The 22,504-nt window shown below is 47.5% G+C and overlaps 1 protein-coding gene across 4 annotated transcripts in view; it reads right to left on the minus strand.

Moving 5' to 3' along the window:
* Positions 1-15,445: 15,445 nt before the first annotated feature.
* LOC116946479 (DNA (cytosine-5)-methyltransferase 3A-like) overlaps positions 15,446-22,504 on the minus strand; it is a 36,480-nt gene continuing 29,421 nt past the window's right edge. For 3 of the 4 annotated variants that reach the window (XM_032961401.2, XM_032961400.2, XM_032961399.2), the window contains exons 16-20: positions 22,018-22,166; positions 21,193-21,278; positions 20,399-20,468; positions 19,897-20,015; positions 15,446-17,716 (exon numbers count right to left, since the gene is read on the minus strand). In XM_032961401.2, coding sequence (XP_032817292.2) covers positions 17,572-17,716; positions 19,897-20,015; positions 20,399-20,468; positions 21,193-21,278; positions 22,018-22,166 — 569 coding nt within the window. In that variant the 3' untranslated portion in view covers positions 15,446-17,571. The other variant, XM_076070035.1, reaches the window with a different exon arrangement.

The raw sequence follows: 22,504 nt of genomic DNA on the forward strand, positions 1-22,504 counted from the left end.
TCGCTCCCCTCTCCCCGCCCGCTGTGAAAACAGACGCCCCTCCGTGCAGCAGCGACGAGGCCCAATGCAGCCTCTTCCTCCCTATCCTCATCCCTCCTGACTCTTGGCTTCCATTTTTCCGTTCCTTTTCCTCTTATTTCCCGATCGTTCTCTTCTTTTTTTCCCTTTCTGCTTCCCATACATTGTATCCTTGGCTGTACTTCCCTTCCCGTGGTGAGGCCACGGGTACAATGTGGTGTGTCCTCTTTCTGTCTCTCGATACAATTCCAAGCACGCGCCTCTTCATGCTTATTTTGCACACCCCTTACATCACCATACATACATCACAACACTGCAGTGATACTCAACCATGAGACCTGATTTTCCAGTTAAAAAAAAAAGTTTAAATCCCCCAAAACTGGTTCTGCAATAGGTGAGCTGAATGGGGCAGTGATTATGCAATAGCAGCTCGCTGTGGCTATAACAAAGGTCAGCGTTTCTATGACAGCTCTATTAATACTTTCGCGTGATTTACATTGTTGACCCGCCAATACTGGGCATCTGTAAAAAAGAGCTTCATAGCTCATCGGATTCCTCCAGTCTAAATAAAGATGGCGATACATATTCTGACATGCGAGAATATGCATCGGTTAAAGTCAACCGATGCATTTGCTCGAGATGTTTGCTTACAAAGTTCAAACTATAAGCTTTTTTATTTTACCAAGGTAAGGCCCACTGAGCTATACAGCTCTTTTTCAGAAGCGACCTGGCCACAAACGTTAGCTCGACGAACTGGTTTATCATCACATGGGAATGTACAGCAACCAAGAATCCTCTAAACGGGTGTTGTTTCTAAATGTGGAGGGGAAGACCGGAAAACCCGGAGGACAAATCCGTGCGACCGCGGGGAACGAGAGAGATGCAAACTCCAAATATACAGCAGCAGGCGTCAGGGTCGAGATCGAACCCACGACCTCCAGTATACCAGGCGAAGTAGTTAACATCTCACCACGGAGAGAGAGACACGCAAACTCCAAATATACAGCAGCAGGCGTCAGGGTCGAGATCGAACCCACGACCTCCAGTATACCAGGCGAAGTAGTTAACATCTCACCACGGAGAGAGAGACACGCAAACTCCAAATATACAGCAGGCGTCAGGGTCGAGATCGAACCCACGACCTCCTGTATACCTGGCGAAGTAGTTAACATCTCACCACGCAGAGAGAGACACGCAAACTCCAAATATACAGCAGCAGGCGTCAAGGTCAGAATCGAACCCACGACCTCCTGTATACCTGGCGAAGTAGTTAACATCTCACCACGGAGAGAGAGACACGCAAACTCCAAATATACAGCAGGCGTCAGGGTCGAGATCGAACCCACGACCTCCTGTATACCTGGCGAAGTAGTTAACATCTCACCACGGAGAGAGAGACACGCAAACTCCAAATATACAGCAGCAGGCGTCAGGGTCAGAATCGAACCCACGACCTCCTGTATACCTGGCGAAGTAGTTAACATCTCACCACGGAGAGAGAGACACGCAAACTCCAAATATACAGCAGGCGTCAGGGTCGAGATCGAACCCACGACCTCCTGTATACCTGGCGAGGTAGTTAACATCTCACCACGGAGAGAGAGACACGCAAACTCCAAATATACAGCAGCAGGCGTCAGGGTTGGAATCGAACCCACGACCTCCTGTATACCTGGCGAGGTAGTTAACATCTCACCACGGAGAGAGAGACACGCAAACTCCAAATATACAGCAGCAGGCGTCAGGGTTGGAATCGAACCCACGACCTCCTGTATACCGGGCGAGGTCGTTAACATCTCCTAGCCACCCTTAGAACAGCCACCACGAGGCTGCACAGTGCAGACGTTGTGTTGCCCTCTCCAGGGATTCGTGTTTGCTCCAAGTACGACTGCAGTGCAGTGTGCATCTGCAATCGGATGCAGCTGGGAGCCGTCCATACATGACGTCACGCGATTTTGGACGATTTTGACCCCCCCCCCCCTTCGTCACACGGCGTCACAAAAAGTCAGACCCCTCCTCAAATATGACGTCACAAAACTCTGCCTCCCTCCCCCAAAATATAAAACGTGCTTCAAATCGCTTTAAACTATTGTCATTGTAGTGCGTATCTAATGTGGCGCTGCACTCTGATGTTGTAGGAGAAAACATTGATTACAAAGTCTATTTAATAAAGTAGAACGTGTTTATATTTATTTAAAGTTGCGCATTTTGATGTGACGTCACATTTATCACCCCCCCCTCGTCACATCGTCACAAATGTCTGACCCCCCCCGCCCCAGGTGCGTGACGTCATTCATGGACGGCCCCCTGTACCTAAGATGGAATAATGTGCAGAAGATATATTAAAGTGCAGCTACACTGATGCTGCTTTAAGTGCAGCTGAACCAACGTTTGTAATCAACTGCAACTGCACGCTCATGTTGCGATAATGTGCTTGCTACGTTATGTCCAGCTGTTGAATTCATAATATGCTGTAGAAAATATCTTAATACTGTATCACCTTGTATTCCGTATTATAGGACGCACGTATAATGAAACGTGACGTTGTGCATAATGACCGTTCTTCATCGCCCCCCCCCCCTTCTTCATTGATGTCCTATAAAAAAGGGTAATTGCCAGAAACTTCGACTATTTTATATATTTTTTGTCCTTTGAAGGCCACAGTCTTGTTCATAGTTCCATTTATTTGGTATAGCCTTGTGAGCCATTTGGCTCTTGAATCGGGTGCAACCGCAACAAACAAAAAACAAAAACATGAACAAGAAAACATCTTAAAGTGACTATGTGACTGTGCAAACAGAAAATCCAGGAAAAAAACATCAAAATATTCCTGAAATAGCACCGTACACCAACGCTGTGTGCAAAAATCCCAGTGGGATGCAAGTCAAACAACAACCACAAGACAACTAAGATTTAGGCCATCAGTCTAACTCTGTACTACAATAAACAAAACACATGGCCAAACCAAAAAAACGTTTTCGAAATCACCAAAATAAAAGCCATAAATGCAATGTAACAGTGATCATAGGGACTGTGACCGAATTTTTAACAATAAACTACATTAATAAATTATAACACCAAACCCTAGAGCCATATTATAGGCCACTGAATAGCAGTGGCAGCTAGGGGTGTACAACTCCTCTAGAGCAGTTTTGAGTGAAGATCTCATAGGTAGTGATTCAAGTTGCAGTTTTTTGGCAATAGCATTCCAGACCCTGGGGGTATCAATAGCAAAGGCCCTTCCTCCGGTTTTTGTACGGCAATAGGGAATGTGAAGCTGGTAAATGAGTGAAGACCTGAGGTCAAATTTGTTCTTTGAAACAGAGAAGAGATCCAGTAGGTAGTCTGCGGATTTTTTTGTAAGTACATCGTGAATAAATAAAATCTGGTGCACAAGCCGTCGAACATTAAGAGATGTTAAGTTTCACCCAATGTAGAGATCACAGTGGTGAGTCCTATATGGGCAGTTCAATGCAAATCTTAAGGCCGAGTGATAGATGGAATCAAGCTTCTTCAGTACAGTACTTGGGGCTGAAGTATACACGATGTCACAGTAGTCAAGTAGAGGCAGTATGGTAGCTTTTATTAATTCCAAACGGAACATTGGGGGGAAGCAGTGCTTGTGTCGATACAGAAAACAAATTTTTATTTTTGTCTTTTTACCAATATAATCAATGTGATCTTCAAAATTCAGTTTTTAATCCAGGATGACCCCAGGATACTTATAGATCTTGACTTGCTCTATTTGATCATTATTCAAGGAATGTAATTGGGGAAAAATAACTTCCTGCTTTAGTCCTGGTGAGAAGCATAGCACCTTGGTTTTGGAGGTATTCAGGACTAGTTTAAGAGAAACTAGCTGATGTTGTAGTTTGTTGAAATCACCCTGGAGCTTAGCAATCACGTTATCCAGAGAGCGGCCAGCAGAAATCAGTATCGTGTCATCTGCAAAAAGATGTACCCTGGAATGATCCAGGTCAGTGCCCAAGTCATTGACATAAAGAGAGAACAAGAGGGGGCCGAGGATGGAACCCTGTGGAACCCCTTTTGTTATCTTAACACTGTTTGACCTCCAACCATCTGTGAATACAGTTTGGGTGCGAGAAAAGAGGTAATTTTTTAACCATTGTACTGTGTTTTCCGAAAAACCGAGGCAACTTAGTTTACTAAGCAGGGTGTTGTGGTCTACTGTATCAAAAGCTTTGGACAGGTCAAGAAAAAGCAGGCACAGTACTGCTTAATGTCAAGGCTATTGTAAATTTGATTCAGAGAGTCTAATGCAGCAGATGTGGTGCTGTATTTTTTTCGGAACCCAGATTGTTTTAGATGTAGTAGATTGTTGGTGGACAGGAAACTGCTAATTTGGTAGTTCAATAATTTTTCAAACATTTTCATCAATGGGGACAAAATTGAGATAGGTCGGTAGTTATTGGGATCATCTTTAGGGCCCCCTTTGTGAAGTGGACGGACATAGGAATGTTTCCATTCTAGAGGAACTGATGCTTCTTTGATGGACAGGTTGAAAATATGGGCTATAGGTTTGTATATTAGGTGACCAACAGTTAGTAGAGCAAAGACGGGAAAACTATCTGCTCCGGTAGAGGAGGACCCTTTGAGGTAGGACAGTTGTTTCAGAACATTACTTTCGTGGATTGGCTGGAAACTAAATTCGTTTAATGTTTGGACAGGGGTGTAGGAATTTGCATGAGCAGTGGTGACTCCCAATACATTATCAAAAAGATTACCAGCTTCAGAAAAATGAAGGTTAAATTTGTCAACTATATTTTTTGGGATCTGAAAAATATTCCCCATTTCGGTTAAGCTCAACGGGCAGATTGTCTGTTTTGGATGCCTTTTCGATAGATTTGATTGTTTTCCAAAAAATCCTGGCATTTCCATGTAATTCCAGGAGAGTGGAGGAAAAGTAGGCATTTTTTTGCATGCCGTATTTTTTTACGCATCTATTCCTTAAAATCCTGTATTCTAGCCAGTCATTTACCAAATTACTTTTCTGAGCACATGCCCAAGCCTTGTCCCTAGCTTTCATGAGCTTTGTAATCAAAGGATCATACCATGATGGGCGGTTGCCTTTAGTTTTAAATCTAACCAACGGGGCATGTTTGTTAAGAATTTGGAGAAACGTGTTATCATAGACGAACGTGCGGAGGGTTTTTGTTGTTGCTGCTGTTGTTGTTAAATGTGCGTATGCGTTGTAATACGATAACATCGGGCACCCGACGAAATGACCGATCAGAGATTTGACCCCCCCGTATATATTGAAGGGGGGGTGGGCGTGTCTCTGCCGGTATATGGCATTGTGGATCGTGATCGGGTGATTTCCCTGGCAGTCCGTTTTTTACACGCTTTCATTTAACTTACTCTGTCTGTTGTTGTTCATGTTGTCGTTGTTGTATCCTCAAATCTTGTAACTCAATTTTAACCCACTTCCCAATGTGGTATCGACTGCAAACTTGGCATACTTATGTCATACTGATGACAATACTATATTCTATCATAGAAAATGTAATATATATTTTTAAACATTATTTTTTAATGTTATGTTTTGGCTTGGGTCTAATTGCCCACGCTCAACTCACGTTGGCTGTAATTGGCCACGGCCCCCTTACGTTATGGCAAGCTTCGGGGCACTTCCTGGAGTCGTGGAGTTCTTCCATTACTAGTACATTTAATAAAAGCGTGTTAAATTTTTTTTAAAATATATTACTTATTTTGTTTCCACATTGTATCATCACAAGATGCCACCACTCTTTGCCAATGCAGTAGTGGAAGCCGCACCATCGGGCGGCGCCAGTGAGCGAGAATCCGCGGCAGGAGAGGGGACGGCGTCGAAACGTCGCGATGAACTTGCCACGTCAAGCAACCGCTGTGAAAAGCAAACGTCAAAGCGCATGAGCGATGCCACGTTTTGGTCGAGGCATTTAAACGTGGCTCGTGTGTGTTATCGTGTCATTCGTATTATTAGTAATATTATTTGGGTCCAATGTTGTAAAATTCGAACCTGACTCGCACATTCGACAATTGGGATTGTACAGCAGCAGCAGCGGCAATGATCACCCCCTGCTGGTAGACATGCCCCAGGTCACGCTTGCAAATGGGACTAATTCTTATTCTTGGTTCTTTCGGTAAAGTCACCTAGAAGGGAAATAATAAAATAATAAAAATAAAACATATAATACAAATTCTCACGACGTTTCGGCCACAACGCTTGCAGCCGTCCTCAGGTAATGAAACAGAGCTGTTGGAAAAACAGCGTCCTAATTCTGTCTGGCCTCTTGCCTTCTCATCTGGTTAAACAAAATAAATGCATTCACTCACTCGCCCATTCACTCACACGCTCATTTACTCTCTCCCATAACCCACTCACCACACTGCAGGTAACAACACTCCTCCCGCTTCTTTGGACGCCCTTCTCCACATTAAGAATGTCCTTCCATCATCTCTTTTGCCCAACGTCTTAGAACTGTTTAGCTCTTTGAGCCTTGACCTCTCCAGCTATTTCTTACATCGCTGATAGTGCTGTTCGTTGCTGGTCGCCGGGCGTGTTGGCCTTTTCGGTCTTCGCTCGGCAACTGTCTTAAAATATATGTGTTGTTGTACACGCGCACGTCTGAGGTTTAATAAAGAACTCACCTGGTCGGGACCTCACCTTATTCACCTGCTAGCCAGCCAGTGGAGCTCCATTCCGCAGAGGCGCCACCAGAGGCAATGGAAACTGAAGGTCTGGGCTCTGTGTCCGGACCATAGCAGCCAGACGTGCTTACCCAGTAAACATGAAACGTTGAACCAACGTTAGCCCAATGGTTTCAACCGTTGGGCGTAACGTTGGCCCAACATTGCATTCAGGCGCCACGGTGGTGAGATGTTAACTACCTCGCCTGGTATACAGGAGTTCGTGGGTTCGACCCTGACGCCTGCTGTATATTTGGAGTTTGCATGTCCTCTCTGTGGTCACGTGGTTTTATCTCCGGGATCTCCGTTTTTTTTCCCCTCCACATTTAAAAATATGCATTTTGAGTATTTGGTTGTTAGGAATTTTACAACCGATAAGACACTTCGTTGAGCTATCATTTGTGGCCAGATCGCTTCTGAAAAAGAGTTATATAGCTCAGTGGGCCTTACCTGATAAAAAAAAACGTTTTGATACCTTGTTTACTGGGGTAGGTGTATCAGTCTGGCTGCATCGTTTATTAATCGACTTGACAAGGACTTGGAGACAGCTGCAGCAACAACACATTTACCCCACAACTAGATTAGGCCTGCGTGTTGTCCCTGCTCCAGTATGGGTCTGAGCTAAGGACGCTATTGAAGGAGGACTTGGAATCAGCCACTCCGTGATTTTCGTGTGCAATGTCAGTACTCATTTGTAGAGGTGTGATGGTTTGTGCCAGGGCTTAAGTTTTCGCTGAATACATTCCGGTTCCCTGCTGGGAAAAAAGTAGGCACTCGTGACTTGCAGCTACAGCCACAGCAAGAAATATACTCGACGTGGTGTGCCGGGTACCTCAATAGTTTCCAGGTCGCCAAGCATGCTCCAGAGGGCGACCACTACGGTGATGGAGCAATTCAATCTGTTCATGTGCAGGAGTGAGATGGATCGTGGCATCACGGGATCATGAGAAATGGCAAAGGCATCGCACGACCTTTATCCAACAGTTGATAGACCATGACTGCTGATGATAAAAGTTTGGCTGTGCCATTGACTAATGATTAGCACGGCTGGCTGCATACGGTGCGAAAGAAGTTCAACATACATTACATTATGACAGCGTTACAACTCGGTTTGATAACTCATGAGCTTCATCTAATGCATACTTCAACACTCCTCGTTCGAGATCCAAACATTGCACCTCCCGGCTTCGGCATTCCTCGAAGACACCGCTGTAACCGCCAACCGCATTGGAACGCCAACAGACCGATGCGCACATCCCCTTCGTGACACTGAAGGCAAACTAAAGGAGTGCGATTGTGACCACGCAACTCAAACTACGGACCATGTGCTGTGTAGTAAACCACTGTAGTCTGCGCTCCTTAAATGGAGGAATGCCAAAACTACACGAATTCTCCTCTGAAGCCCACTCTTTGCTCGCATCAGCATCTTGTCCCACGCAAGAATATACACAAATACAATGATATACTTTGTCTCTTTAAGGCGGCATTTTGGCGAACGTGTTGATCTTTGTGCTAGTGCACCACTGCCAACTCGATCTCACCAAATCATTGGTTTTGCTATGGAATAATGTTATGATAAAATGATCAACGAACGCAACATGCTCACAGTCCAACGCCAATTAGTTTTTATTTCATCTTCCTTTTGAGCAAAATAAAACATTTTAATTAAAATCAAAACGTCTGTTGCTAAGCAACACAATGCAAGGCGCTAGTAGGCAGAGGGGTTCCTTCCAGTGGTGCCAACTCCTTCAAGCAAAACAAAGTCACCGAGCGGACCGCGACAAGTCTTGAAGTGTCGCTAAATAGACCTTCTGAAGTTGTCAAAAAATGTTTCACTATTCAATCCAAAATCGTTGCGGGGAATATGCAAAACAACATAAATACGCATCGTGTCCTTTACATATCCATCTCTCCACGTAAAAAATATATAACAATAAGATATTTCTCACACAACCATGTCAGCCGCACGGCCTTCTGGGGGTTGCAGAATTTCATCAGCATTGTTTTAAAACGAGAAAACTCTGGACCAGTTTCAAAAGTGTCAGTTCACCAGCATTGGTTCGAGCAAGCCTGATTGCTGCTGATGAGACACTGCATGTCGAAACCCGTCTAGTTTTTGCTTGTCTTGTAACAAGGCTGCTGAAAACTCCCACAAGTCCGTGCAGTTGATGGGTTGAGTAAGAAACGTTCCATATTTATTATGTGTTGAGACGGGTTATGTGAAGTAGACATTGCTTATTTATTTCATGTAAGTGCCATATTAACCATCACAGTAAATTGACACAAGATCCTTGACACGAATCTGGAATGGCCTCACGAGTCTGCAGCACGCCCTCGTCTCATAAAGTCGCTTGATCTGTTGCCAGTCGCTTTCGCAAACAATTTTCTGTTTGGGGAACCCGAAAAGTCGCTAAATCGTAGCGACAAAATCGCTGAGTTGGCAGCACCGGTTCTCTTGCGTACTGTGCGGTGGGCCACCGAGGCAGGGGAGTGATTTACGCTGCCAATCGAAACGCACATCTGCACCAGGCATTCCCACGGCAATAGAGATCAGGCTTTCTCCACGCCATCATCAGCATCGTCACGTGATATCGACGCTGCACCTCCCGCGCAGTACATCTCGAGGTGACCTGCGGCGGCCTTGCCAGGGGACGAAGGGGGGGGGGACCCCCAGTGGCAGCTGACCCTGTGTGGCACAAAGTGAACGCAGCACCAGCTTGCACGGTGGCATTAGTCTGCTGCCAGTAGGGGTGGGTGGGGGGGGGCAATGTCGCCGTCAGGTTTTTACCCAATTCATACATTTGCAGGCGATTTTTGTTCTCTCTTCAAAATCAGCAAATTTGGACCGCGAAGCCGGCGGCACGCGTTGCCTCCTCGTTTTCGAATGACGGCGTCACGGAGTCTTTGAACGTCCCAAGTGTGAACCCGGGACGGCGCCTGGTATGTTCTGACGGTTCACGGAACCGCAGCGTCGGCCAGGGAGGCCCCTCTGCCTACCGGAACTTTGTGCCGAAGCCACGCACGGGATACCTGGCATGCAGTCTCACTGCATGCAACGGCCCTTGGGCAGGTGCCCCAGGAAGGATCATCGATTATCTTGAAAAATCTGATTATGGCACAAAACACACTACACTTAGCTCATGTTTAGTTCCGAGCAGAACTGTGCAAATTAATAAGTTCCGGCAAAAAAGCGTACGTTTTTGTTAATATATATCTTATAATATAGCCATATACTTTTTTAAGGTTTTTTCCCCCCTTTCTTCATATAACAACTATTTACTGCGAATTCAAAAAAATAACTTGCATGTAAATCAACAGGACCCGACCACTGCAGCATTAAAAGTACCACACGCTGAAAACTTCCACACGTCAACCAGAGAACAGAAGCGTTTTTTTTTTCACGGGAGAGGACGTCGAATTAGAGGGGATTACCGACCTCCACAATGACAACGCAGCCTTTTAACAGTACGTTGGTCAACGCTGCTGCCACCGAATGATGAACCGCCGTCAAAAACACTTGAAACCTACGACAGCTGAAGTCTCTCTCGCTCATCCTTTACTGGACGCAGACACCACGTGGACTACACTATGGGAGCGTATGCTTTAAGCCAAATGGAAAAGGAAACATCGCGTTATGGCCAACTGTACCCTGGTGGGGTGAGGTTGGTGGCTCTGAAAGATTTACCCAGGCCAGACGATGGACGCTTTGGGATGTTTAACCAAGGCGTGTCGACGCTTGAGTGTCGCGCTGATTGCTGCACAGTCAGTGTCGCCAACTCCTTCAAGACGTGCTCCGAACAAGACATGTATATTTTGTTTTGTTTAAAGCCGCTCGATTTTCGCTCGACCAGGCTGTCTAAAGTTGTTGGCGGAAATGTTTGCGAGACGAGCGTCCGAGTGTTCATCGTGGTAGACTGAGACACGATCCTGAACACGAACCAGGGACTGCGCCACTAAAACCACCACGTCCCGAGTTACCGTCACATTTTACCGCCGTTCATTTCGACGAACAAAAATGTTGTTGCCATGGAAAACAAAAAAAAATGACTGGATCGAGCGCCAAAATCGCCGAGTTGGCAACACTGATCGCTAATAAACTAGGTTCCATGAGGACAAAACACGTTGCGGTGATTATAAATGGAATTGACCGTGTGTATATATATACGATTACTGCACACTATGGTCCTCTGGCCAGTGATGCTAGTTTTCAAGTTCTACGGAGTATTTTGTGCGAGAAGACGCTTAAGGGGGAGACATGTTCACTCTGCATACCAGCGGTGGAAGTCGCACGTTACGCGTCGATTGCGTGGCGGGGTTGGGGGCGGAGTATTTACGGTACAAAAATTGGTCGCTGCACCCAGTTGGATCTCCCGGCCATCACCCCTGCACAGGAAGTGCATAATGACTTTAAGAGGCTGGTGTGACTGCGCAGGCGTGGCTCGTTCCGATTGGGAACGTTACCATTCCCCGGCAGGGGTGACACCTGGGTTGCCACCTGTCCCGGATTTTTCCAGGATTGTCCTCTTTTATTTGTGTGTTATTCGGTGGAAGCTGTTGTCCTGGGAAATCTGGACGTTCAAAAAAATCCTGGGTATTGTCAGTTGCATAATCATAATAATAATACACCACGCAAGACAATATAATGATATATACCGTATTCCCCAGATTATAAGAACAACTTTTTTTTTCCTTTGTAAGTTAAAACAGAAGTTGCGGCGAGAGGGGGAGGGACGTGCATGAGACTAATTGTTTGACTGAACTGACACCGGGCACACGTTTTGGGGGTGAGTCTTACTTCTCTAAAGCATCTTATCGTCGGGAGAATACTGTAAAATATTGTAAGCAGTAACATGAGAATTGCATTCGCAGCATCGTCATTCGTAAGACAAAATAACAAACGTAGCACTCTGTCGTACGCCCGGTGCGCTGACGTCTTCCCGTCCCGATTAAAATGCCCCAGGCAGCTTTCCAAGCGCGTGCAAAACAACGGCAGAATTTTTTATGATACAAAGTTAAAAAAATCGTGCTGCGTGGTGACTTCACGTTGTTAAATAATCATTATACGGTTGAAATTGGTTGACATTGGGGGGGGGGGGATGGGGAATTATCCGCTAGATATTCATCTCGCCTTCATGTGCCCGCTTTCTTTTAGTTTCTCTCTCTCTCTCTGCCTGTACCCCGGAGAGGTGGCAACCCAAAGTGATCGAGAGCCGTCCTGGTTCCCGACGTGACGGCGGCACGGAAACTGGGGTGCGAGGGTCACAGGGGACAAGACGTGACCACACACGTGTTTATATATGTGTACTGTGTATATATTTATATTTTAAAAAACAACAACAACGGAGAGAGAACACTCGGAATATTTTAGCACCATCATAGACGAGCTCTTATTACTGTTTTGCGTTGTGCATTTCGTTTAAGAATGCCAGTTGTAAAACAGCTCCGGTGTTTCTCCAGAAAGTCCCTATAAATAATCACACGTGGACTTCCCACTCTACAAATCGAAAGTAATACAGCTGCAGTACTACGGAAGGCATATTCAGAGAGTGCTTAAGGTGCTCAAATATAACTTGCAGTGGGGGGTGGGGTGAGGAGGTTGTACATTTGGGACAAAAAAAAACTTCCGACGGAAACCAATGCCATGCTTGAAACGAAACGCCTCGCTCTAAGAGCGATTGCGCTACCATGAACTCGCCCGACGTGATGCGGTAACATACAAAAAAGTGGACGCCAAAAATCACGACACAAAAGTGGAAAGTAAAAAAGAAACGGTCGTCGTGTGCAATATTTAAATATTTCTCCCAAATTTCTCTTTGGACTAGCACTACGGAGGAGCACATCGGTTTCCGCAACAACAACAAACACAAAAACAACCCCCCCCCCACCAGACGCCCCCGACGTCGTCACTCTGAACTTAGCGCCCCGCGAAGTAACAAAGCAGCCCTTGCCGAGACGTACGGAAGCGACCATTCCCGCGGAGGACATGGGACGGGACACACGGCACGTCAATGTACACGTAAGCGGCGTTGTGCGGCGAGGGGCGGGAGCTCTTACTGGCAAAACACACGGGGGGGGGGGGGGAGGAATTTATGGTGCAGCATACCACATGGGTACAGGGGTGGGGGGCTAATGAACCTCACTTATACTCCACTTTGATTAGTAAAGTGAGCAAACCTGGGTAGCCCAGCTACACACACACAGGTGTACACACACACAGGTGTACACACACAGGAGGGGGGGGGGGTGCCAAAAATGCTTAGCGCAGTCAAAAAATCTGGGCCAGCAATTTTTTTATATATATAAAACTATAAACTATTTTTTTATTTTACCAGGTAAGGCCCACTGAACTATATACCTCATTTTCAGAAGCAACCTGGCCACAAATGATAGCTCGACGAAGTGGCTTATCAAGTGGAAATTTGTAGCGGCCAAATACTCTAAACGCGTGCTGATTCTAAATGCGGAGGGAAAAACCGGAGGACCCGGAGAAAAATCCACGCGACCACGGGGAGAACATGCAAACTCCAAATATACAGCAGCAGTCGTCAGGGTCTGGATCGAACCCACGACCTCCTGCATACCTGGCGAGGTAGTTAACATCTCCTCGCCACCGTAGCGCCCCGTACCAAACAAGTATAGCCTGGGTCGTCACTCCGTAGAGCCACTCCCGAGACTCCCGGAAGATCGAGCAAAAATGCCTTCCAAATGCCATGCTGACGACGGATGGACACTGGACACAAATGGAGGGTGGACTGGCGAATGGCCAATATTCACTATCGCCGCTGTATATCAAATCTAAATTTGCGGCGCCGGCAAAAATTGTTAAATCTCCGCAAACCTCCAAGCAGTTGGGACTTCAGTCACACATTGGCTTGGCTCGGTATGCGAGTTACATAACCGCACAAGTGGACTTGGAAAGTCAATCAATGTGCAGGCAGACAATGAGATGTAACCAATTACATTATGTAACAGCCTGGGCACTACCATGCTCAGCTCGGCTGATTAAACAAGAAAATTGGAGATCGGACCACAATGTCATTTTTCATCAATGCCCACCTTTGTCAGACAAAAGCCCGCCAGCACTAAACGGGCCACACAGCTGGGCCTCATTGGAGTCAGGGAATGGCTCTTCTGGCTCTTGCTACGATGAATCGACTCTATTGCAGGGGGTGGCTAAACTTCCTGACCCCACGAGCCTCATACCGACATCTTCAAATGGCCGAGAGCGACACGATGCACAATATTTTATACAATAATTCTCTGGCGGAGTGGTCACGCAGGATCGCTCTCGCTGGCTGGCTGTGGTGTTATGAATTCATAGAAATCTGCGGTAGTGCCCTGGGAGTACTCTTGTCTAGCCCTGCTGTCAAGGGCGGAGTGCCCCGGGGGCCGCTGCCTCTTCCACAGATTTCTATTTCCCACCCCCAGTCTCATATGAAGTTGCGTTTAAAAGATGTAAAGCAAGGTCCGACTCTACCAAGTCACTCATGGGTCACGAGGCGCAGTCTGGCCACCCCCCCCTGGCCGATCATCTGGAAGGGTTGACAAATGGTCAATGTCCTCGGGATGACCTCGGTCACAAATATATGCACTGCTAAGCCCACGGCACAGGGGTAATCGCCTATTATCAACATAAAGGTTCGGCTACGAAGTCGCAATCGACATCTTCCAAAGCCACCTAAACTCGAGCACCATTTGAAATCAGTGTGGGTACCATTGCCTGGACGGCACTTTAATGCACGTCCCACGCATACGTACACGAGAACCCGGAGGGTACCGCCCTACCGCTCCTACTCAACAAACACTCAATGTTCTGCCCCATTCCATTGGTGACTCAACACCCCGCAGAATCCACCGACAGCCTTTTAACAGCCTGCCCCAATGACCCCTACATACACACACACGCGCGCACGCATCCACACACACACACACGTGCAAGCAAAGCAATTATCTCAATACTATTTCCCCCCCACGACCCCAAACCACCCCTAACCCCCCTTCCCCCACTCCCCCCCCCCCCCCATTAAGAGAACGATCAAATTTTTTTGTACCTGATTATTTATTTTTGGAAGTTCTAACGCAGCTATTGTTGTTGATGTCGTAGTTGCAACCAAAGGTTGCCCCCACAACTGCCAGCGTCGGCGTCTCGACGGTGCCTACGAGAATCGTAGGGGCGGTCTGCCGTACGAAACGATAGGCGAGATATCGCGGGACGCTCTTGTGGTGCGGTGGATGGCAATATGCTATACCGGGTGTTCTGCTGCAAATGTCGACTCGATTTGGTGTTTTTGTTGTTGTTGTTGTTTTTCAATCAGGACGGGGGCAGCCGAGCAATGCTAGCGTCTAACAAAGGCACGGTCCTGCAGTAGCAGCAGCAGCAGCTAGCGAGCTAACGAGCTAGCGAGCTAGCGAGCTCTCGTTGCGTTCCAGGGTTGTGAACGTCCGGTAACGCGCGAAGTCGTTTTAATTACCAGCAGAGCGAGCGGTGCCACCGGGCAGGCCTGACGTAAAGACTGGAAATGTGAAGGTAATTAATAATGATGGAAATTGAATAGAACAACGCTTGTGTACAAACCACAGGCAAGGTGCTGGTGTTCAAGACTGCAGGCTCCTTTTTCTTGTCGTGTACAATTACCACCGCCGATGGTAACCTCCCGCGGATGTTAGCTCAGGAGAAATACTCGCGGTGAAACAAATATCGCTTGAAAGTTTTAAAAAGTCACGGCGTTGGAAGAGAGAAAAAAAAATATCATATTTTCTTAAAAATTGTGAAACTTCGAGAAAACAAAATTTTGCCAACGACCTCTGCAAGACGCGATGCGGGCAGATAAAGAGACACGATAAAGTGATACGAGCCAAAGGGCAGTTTTAGTGCGACCTCCATCCTCACCCACGGCGGACATTCCACTGCTTTCGTCGGATGTGCGCGTGGAGTGGATGGTATTTCTTCTTTTTGGAAAGGCCACTTCAAAAAAAGTGGCCTAGGCAGCACCCACGGACACTGCCATCGCCCCAGACAGTATTGCACCATCACTCAACTATAAAAACACTATTTTTTTTTGCCTTTAGTTAATTTCTTGTTGCAACTAAAGTAAGAATATAAAATATTGCCATCAAGCCCATTTTCGCACACCATTTACACCACAATCCTATAAATATATGTTCCGTTATACTTCGTCGCTGCGTCAGCGTTTCAGTTGTTTGTTTTTACTTTTTCAGCTGGATATAAAGACGGGGATTTTTTTTTTAAATCACGCTGAAGGAGGACGAAAAAAGTCATCGCGGATCGATCGGTCGTCGTGATGTTTCGAACGCGAGACGGACACCAGCCAATGGAAGCATCCTCCACCCTGCTCATAAATTGGCCTCTTGTGGCCAGGTGTGACTGAGGGGCCGGCGTACAGAACATTTTAACCGTACATCCCGCAGGCTACAATTGTAATACGATGCTAAATATCGTATTGGAACACGAATCTTAAGTATGGGTGTCGCTATGGTGAGATCGTAAATCTCTTTGTCCTTAAGAGCTGTTACTGTCGGGCATTACGTCATTAGGCCCAGGACACCACCGGGCGATTTGCTGCCAGGTTGACATCAACGAGCAACCATCCAACAAAGCCATCGTGACGCCATCAATGCACGCACTGCAGCCAGGAGGTGGCTCAGGTAAGCATGACGATGTCAGTAGTGTTGATGATGTTAATGACGAAACGAATTAATGATTAACCCTGTCATTGCTTATTTAGTGTTTATAATTGTTACCGGCGACGATCGACTCAAGACCGGTCCTGACAACTCGTAAGTTGTCGATAAAACTCTGAGCGATTGGTTATTTTTAAAGGACGCAGACGTTGCTTTTCGCCGCCACACATAATCCAGGGCACGGCTTTGCAGGTGAGGTTCGTGTCGCGAGCGTTTCTTCCCTCGAGCTTTCTCCACGCACTACTGCTGGCTTCTTCAACCGTTCCCCCTTCAACTCCCGAGGATGTCCCACAAGCTTGCAAGCTGAGCCGCACACTGCTCAGGGTATCTTCAACTCGCCTGAAGATGCTCCCCCCCCCCCCCAGTAGTGCGTTGGCGAAAGCTTGAAAAAAAAACCTAAATACTCAACACACGGCCTAACCTGCAAGAGACAGGGCCTGCTTCAACTTCTCTCCGATAGACGTGGGGGAGGCTCAGTAAAGCGGCTGTGTGGAGGAGCCACACCATAACAGTGATGCACCGCTAAGGGGAGTGAACTTGGGGGGCCAAAGTGGCATTTGGTGGTGCAGAGCCCCACCAAATGCCCTTCATCTAGTACCGGCCCTGGGGAACACCACACTTGTATTCTTTAAAGGTCCTCGCAATTACGATTTTTTTGTCCTCCTTTAGAAAATTTCAAATCCACCCGTGCGATGGAACATGTCCTTCTTTCGCAACAATCTGTCACGTTTAAGCAGGAATTGAGCTCCATTCCATTCCACCCTGCCGAGCAATCCTCTCAGACTCGGCTCATGCCCTCCGTTAATGCAGATTGCACAAACTCACGTCGGCCGAACGAACTCAGCTATTGCACGAAGCCTACCTGGGGCCTGGTCTCCCCTTCGACAAAAAACGGGCGGCCCCGAACCACGCTCAATACGGCGCGTCGGTGGCTGATGGACGGTGGCGGCGTGGGGTGGGTGAGAGAGGGGGGGTGGGGGGGGCAGCGGCAGCGGGAGGCCGGTGGTGGCCGCGGAGGCCACGGAGAACCTTGACGGGCTGGCCAACCCCCCCCCCCCTTCCTCCACTCGCCCACCCGACACCACGCATGTGAACGGCCCGGGTTAACCGTGAAGGGGGCCGTCGTGGGGCGGAATGGAGCGCGATGCCCGCTCGAGACGCTCAAGACGTGCAGGCAAAGTAGTCCTTGAGCGGGGCGAAGAGGTGGCGGATGACGGGCACGCTCCATGAGCGGCCCAGCAGCCGCTGGCGCGAGATGCGGCTCATGTTGGACACGTCCGTGTAGTGCACGGGGAAGCCGAAGATCCTGCACGCGTGAGCGGGCGCCACCGCCGGTCAAACGGTTCAGTCTACAAATGGTCGGCAATTCAATCATCATAATAATATTAATTTATCATTAATACGAATTAAACAAGCTATTGTGTTTAATCGTTCTTTCGGTAAAGTCACGTTGATTAAAAAAAAGTGAATAAAAAATAACAAAATTAAATTAAAACCACAAATGTAGACTGTAGCCTGGTTCTTTCGGTAAAGTCACGTTTCAACGTCGTGAGAATTTTATTGTTTTATATTTTTATTATTTTATTGTTTCCCTTCTATGTGACTTTACCGAAAGGACCAAGAATATGAATCCCTGCAATCACGAAAGCTTTAAATCAAAATATAGCCTGGTTCTTAATTGGGGAGCACATGAACGAATCTTTGTTGAAAGCCAGTGGGCTTGCAAACTACCATCGTCTAGAGAAATCTATTTCGTGTGAGCCAGCTGCATTAAAATAATGATCAGCCACGGCAGAAGTTTTGGTCCTAGCGTGTTTCAAATCTGCCTAATGCTGATCATTATTTGAATGCGGCTGGCTCACACGAAATTTAATTATCTAAGACAATGGTACTTTGCAAGCCCACTGGCTATCAACACAGATTCGTTCATGAAGCCATCCATATATACAGACACAGACACAATTTCAACCGAGAGGATGGTTATAGACTCAGCAATCATTGGAAAGATGTCATCAACCACTTTGGGTCATGACTTGATTTGGGTTTTCTTGTCAAGGGAGCACAGGTCAAGTCATGACATGATTTGTGTCGTTTTCTTGTTATCTGTCCCCAGGGCACATATGCCCCGCCCACTTCGTTCTGACACCGAGACGTTTTGTGGCACTTCATGTTCTGTTTTTTCACATTGGTGCTCTCTGACCCTGGGGCACATATGCTTCCGACCACTTCGTTGCGTCGCCGGAGCGCTTGTGCCACGCCAATTTCTGAAACCTTCATAAACGGTTGCCTTCGGTGACCTTTCCCCTCTTTCCTCCTGAAGACGATCGCTTGTGTTGTGATCGAAAAGTCGTGGGTTTTTTTTACCGAAACAACCAAGAATAAGTTTACATTATATACTGCCACTACACTTACTCAGCTGAATAACCATTGCTACAGTCTACATTATAGACTGCCAGTACACTCACTCCGATTAAGAACCAGGCTACAGTCTACATTAGTGCTTTTTTAGTTTTTATTATTTTATTTTATTATTTTTATTCACATTATTTTTTATTATTCTTTTTCTTCTATCTACGTGACTTTACTGAAAGAACCAAAGAATATTAATTCCTGCAGTCACGAAAGTAATTTTTTTAGCTATTGTGTGTTTTTAAGCTTATTATTTTAACCAGGCATAGCCCACTGAGCTATGTAGCTCTTTTTCAGAAGCGACCTGGCCACAATTGGTAGCTCAACAAAGTGGCTTAACACGTGAAAATTTATAGCAGCCAAATATTCTAAAGGCTTGATCTTAAATGTGGAGGAAAAAAAACCAGAGGACCCAGAGAAAAATCCACGCAACCACAGGGAGAACATGCAAACTCCACATATAGTGGCATCAGGCTGGAGATCGAACCCACGACCTCCTGCATACTAGGCGAGGGAGTTAACATCTCGCCACCGTGGCGCCCTAAGAATGGTGATGATAGCTGCTAACCCTTAACCCTCACCTCCGATTAGCACGGTTGGCTACGTACGGTGCAAAAGAAGTTCAACAGCTGCCTGCCGAGTAGCGCACACAGCACACACATTATACAGACAATGTTGTACCATGTCCGACCTCATAGCCGCAACTGCATAGAGCGAATTTTGGGTAGGAATAAGTTAGCCGCATACACAGCGTGAAATCACACACAACCGAACCCGCGTAAAGCGAGGGAAACCTGTAATTACGAGAACACGTCCCCAGAGACATTCAACGCTGTGCCAGCCTCGGCATGCAGTTGGAACCCCTGAACGAACCAACATTGGCCCAACGTTCCACGTTTACTTGGATGACAAGAACCCTGTGGTCAGGGTTAACGTCTCCGTTAAGATACGCCCTAGATGGACAAAAACGACGGCTTGGTAAGGCTCCATCTGGCGATGGCATCAACGACCGAGCTGGACGGAGGGCCCCGGTGCAGGCTAGCGTCGAGTGCCCCAGCGTCTTGCCAGGACTCTCACCTCTCCATCTCGGTGCTCCACAGGATGTCCTCCCGACCGTTCATCATCACCGGGAAGTGCTGGTCCTTGCCCTGCTTGATGGAGTTGGAGCGTGTGGTGATGGTCCGGATCTTGCTGAACTGAGGACGGCAACGGTCGGACAGGGGAGAGGATCGAGACGGAGTCCTTACCCAGCACGCACGCACAACATGTGCCTGTGAATGGCGGGTGCCCAGTTGTTTGGATCCCCCCCACCCTCATGAAAAATGATGTGTCTTGCTCTCTCCGTGTCTCTGTTGTCTTTCTCTCCATCTGCCTCTCTCTCTCTTTATCTATGTCTCTCTCTATGTATGTAGGTCTCTCTGTATGTATCTGTGTCTATCTGTATGCATCTACTTGTCTCTGTAGCTACATCTCTCTGTATGTATGTTGAACTTCTTTCGCACTGTACATAGCCAGCCGTGCTAATCGGAGGTGTTTCTACGTCTCTCTGTGCATCTCTCTCAGGGGGTTGTAGCCATACCCTGGCCGTGCGGCCGTGCTCCAGGCAATCCTGCAGCTCCAGCTTGTCCACCGCAGTGACCGCCAGGGGTCTACGTAACGCACGCATGAACGCAGTCAGGCACGCAGTCATGCATGGAGGCCACCGGCACACACCATACGAATTTCACACCCTGCACACATGCACCAACAACAACAACGGCCGCCATTCCTTGATAAGTCATGGAGACATCACTAAAGTGCTTAGTGCCAAGCTTTTAACAAAAATACGCTTTATTCCTAACCCTAGTGGCTTTCGAGATGAATGTGTTTGCATGAGAGCTTTTGTTTAAGCAGACGCCTTTTGGCGTCATCTGGTCCAACACCATGTGAGACGAGGCTCTAAGGAAGGCTGTCTCGGGTGTGGACCAATCAATTTCAAGGACAGTGCATACATTATCAGAGTTATGTTTTTGTTTGCATCCTGACCGGCAGGTATTACGGTCAATGCAAACATGACTCCTTGTAAAAAAAGGTGTCAGTTTTGTTGCCAGATAAAAGGGTAAAAATCCAATTATAATATTTTGCTACTGGCAAAGGAGGTTCCAATGGTGTAAATGCTGAATCGTTTTCGACCTTCTGAGTCTCAACAGCAGAGTCAGGCTTGTTAAACACACTGGTCTCAAAAGTCAACTGCCAAATGGGCAAAATAACATTTTCTGATTATGCTTTGAGAAACAGAATTCATTTCTGCTTTTGCATTTATTTACCCACAATGCACCACAACAACGCGTGCTCCGGCAGACGCTGGCAAAGGGGTGGCCTTTTACCACTTGCCTGTTCATGCCCGGAAGATTCCCCCAGAAGTAGCGGGCGCGATGGGCGGCTGAGATATCTTTGGCATCGATCATAACTGGGTTGCACTGCAGCAGATTGAGAACAAAACCGGAAGCAACCACAGTCGTCACCGTCTGCATCCACCCTGCACGTAATGACGACGTACAGTCACCTTTCCGTCATTCCACCGCTGGATGAGGGCGTCCCCGTGCATCCCACGGGTCGCGCGACTAATTTTATCATACTTCACCACGCTGGGTCAGTGCTGGTCGGGCGAACGCTGGGAGCATAGATGCTGGCGAGATGTTAACTACCTCGCCTGGTATGGAGGAGGACGTGGGTTCGATCCCAACCCTGACGACGTTGTATTTGGAGTTGGCATTTCTCTCTCCCCGTGGTCGTGTGGATTTTCTCCGGGTCCTGCGGTTTTTCCCTCTACATTTAGAAACATGCTTTTAGAGTTTTTGGCTGCTGTAAATGTTCACGCGATAAGCCACTTCATCGAGCTATCAATTGTGGCCAGGTCAGTGGCCCTTACCGTGTAAAATAAAATAGTTGTATTAAACCATAGTACAGTACAACAATGAGATTTTGCCACCCTCTACTGACAACGTAGCCCCTTATCCTCCAATCTGCAGTCTGTTTTGGACTGAGGACAATTGAGGCTCAACCCCGCGATTTGTTCATAGGCTTGGAGTCATTAGGGTTAGGACCTAGCTCTCAATGATGCTTGCTCCAGGGACCTCCTTCTCCTGATATTATGTTCCAGCAGGGGCACTCCAGTCGCCACCCCCCCCACCCCCCCACCACCGCCTCCGCACGCACCTCGAGGAAGCGGGAGATGTCGCGCTTGTCGTTGTTGCCCATGGCGGCGACGTTCTCGAAGAGCCAGAAGAAGATCCGCTCCTCGCCCTCGCGCGGCTTCGCCTCGTTCATCAGCCGGTAGAACTCGAAGAAGAGTCGCCCCGTGCCCTCTGCGTCAGCCACGCCGGCCACGCCGACACGCAAAAGACAAAGATCCCCCCCCCGCCCGTGTAGATTTTAACAGACTGTTTTGGGGCAAGCGCCGTTAGCGAGCGCCTACGAAGGCCGACACGGCACACGAAGCCAAGATTACGCCCGGCCAGCCGTCTTAGTCTCCCGCGTGATGATGTTTACACACCGCACCAGGTACTAATTTGAGGCTGAGTCGACCTAGGGGAGACCCAGAACTGGTTCAGATAGTCGTCACTGGTGTTGGCTGTGAGCGGGAATTGAACTTAGGTCGCCGGGTTGGTAGTGCAACGTTACACTACTGCTCAAAAGACAAAGG

This window comes from Petromyzon marinus, chromosome 27, assembly GCF_048934315.1.
Source record: "Petromyzon marinus isolate PM22_M1 ecotype Great Lakes invasive population chromosome 27, UKy_Petmar_22M1.pri1.0, whole genome shotgun sequence".
Lineage (NCBI taxonomy): Eukaryota > Metazoa > Chordata > Hyperoartia > Petromyzontiformes > Petromyzontidae > Petromyzon > Petromyzon marinus.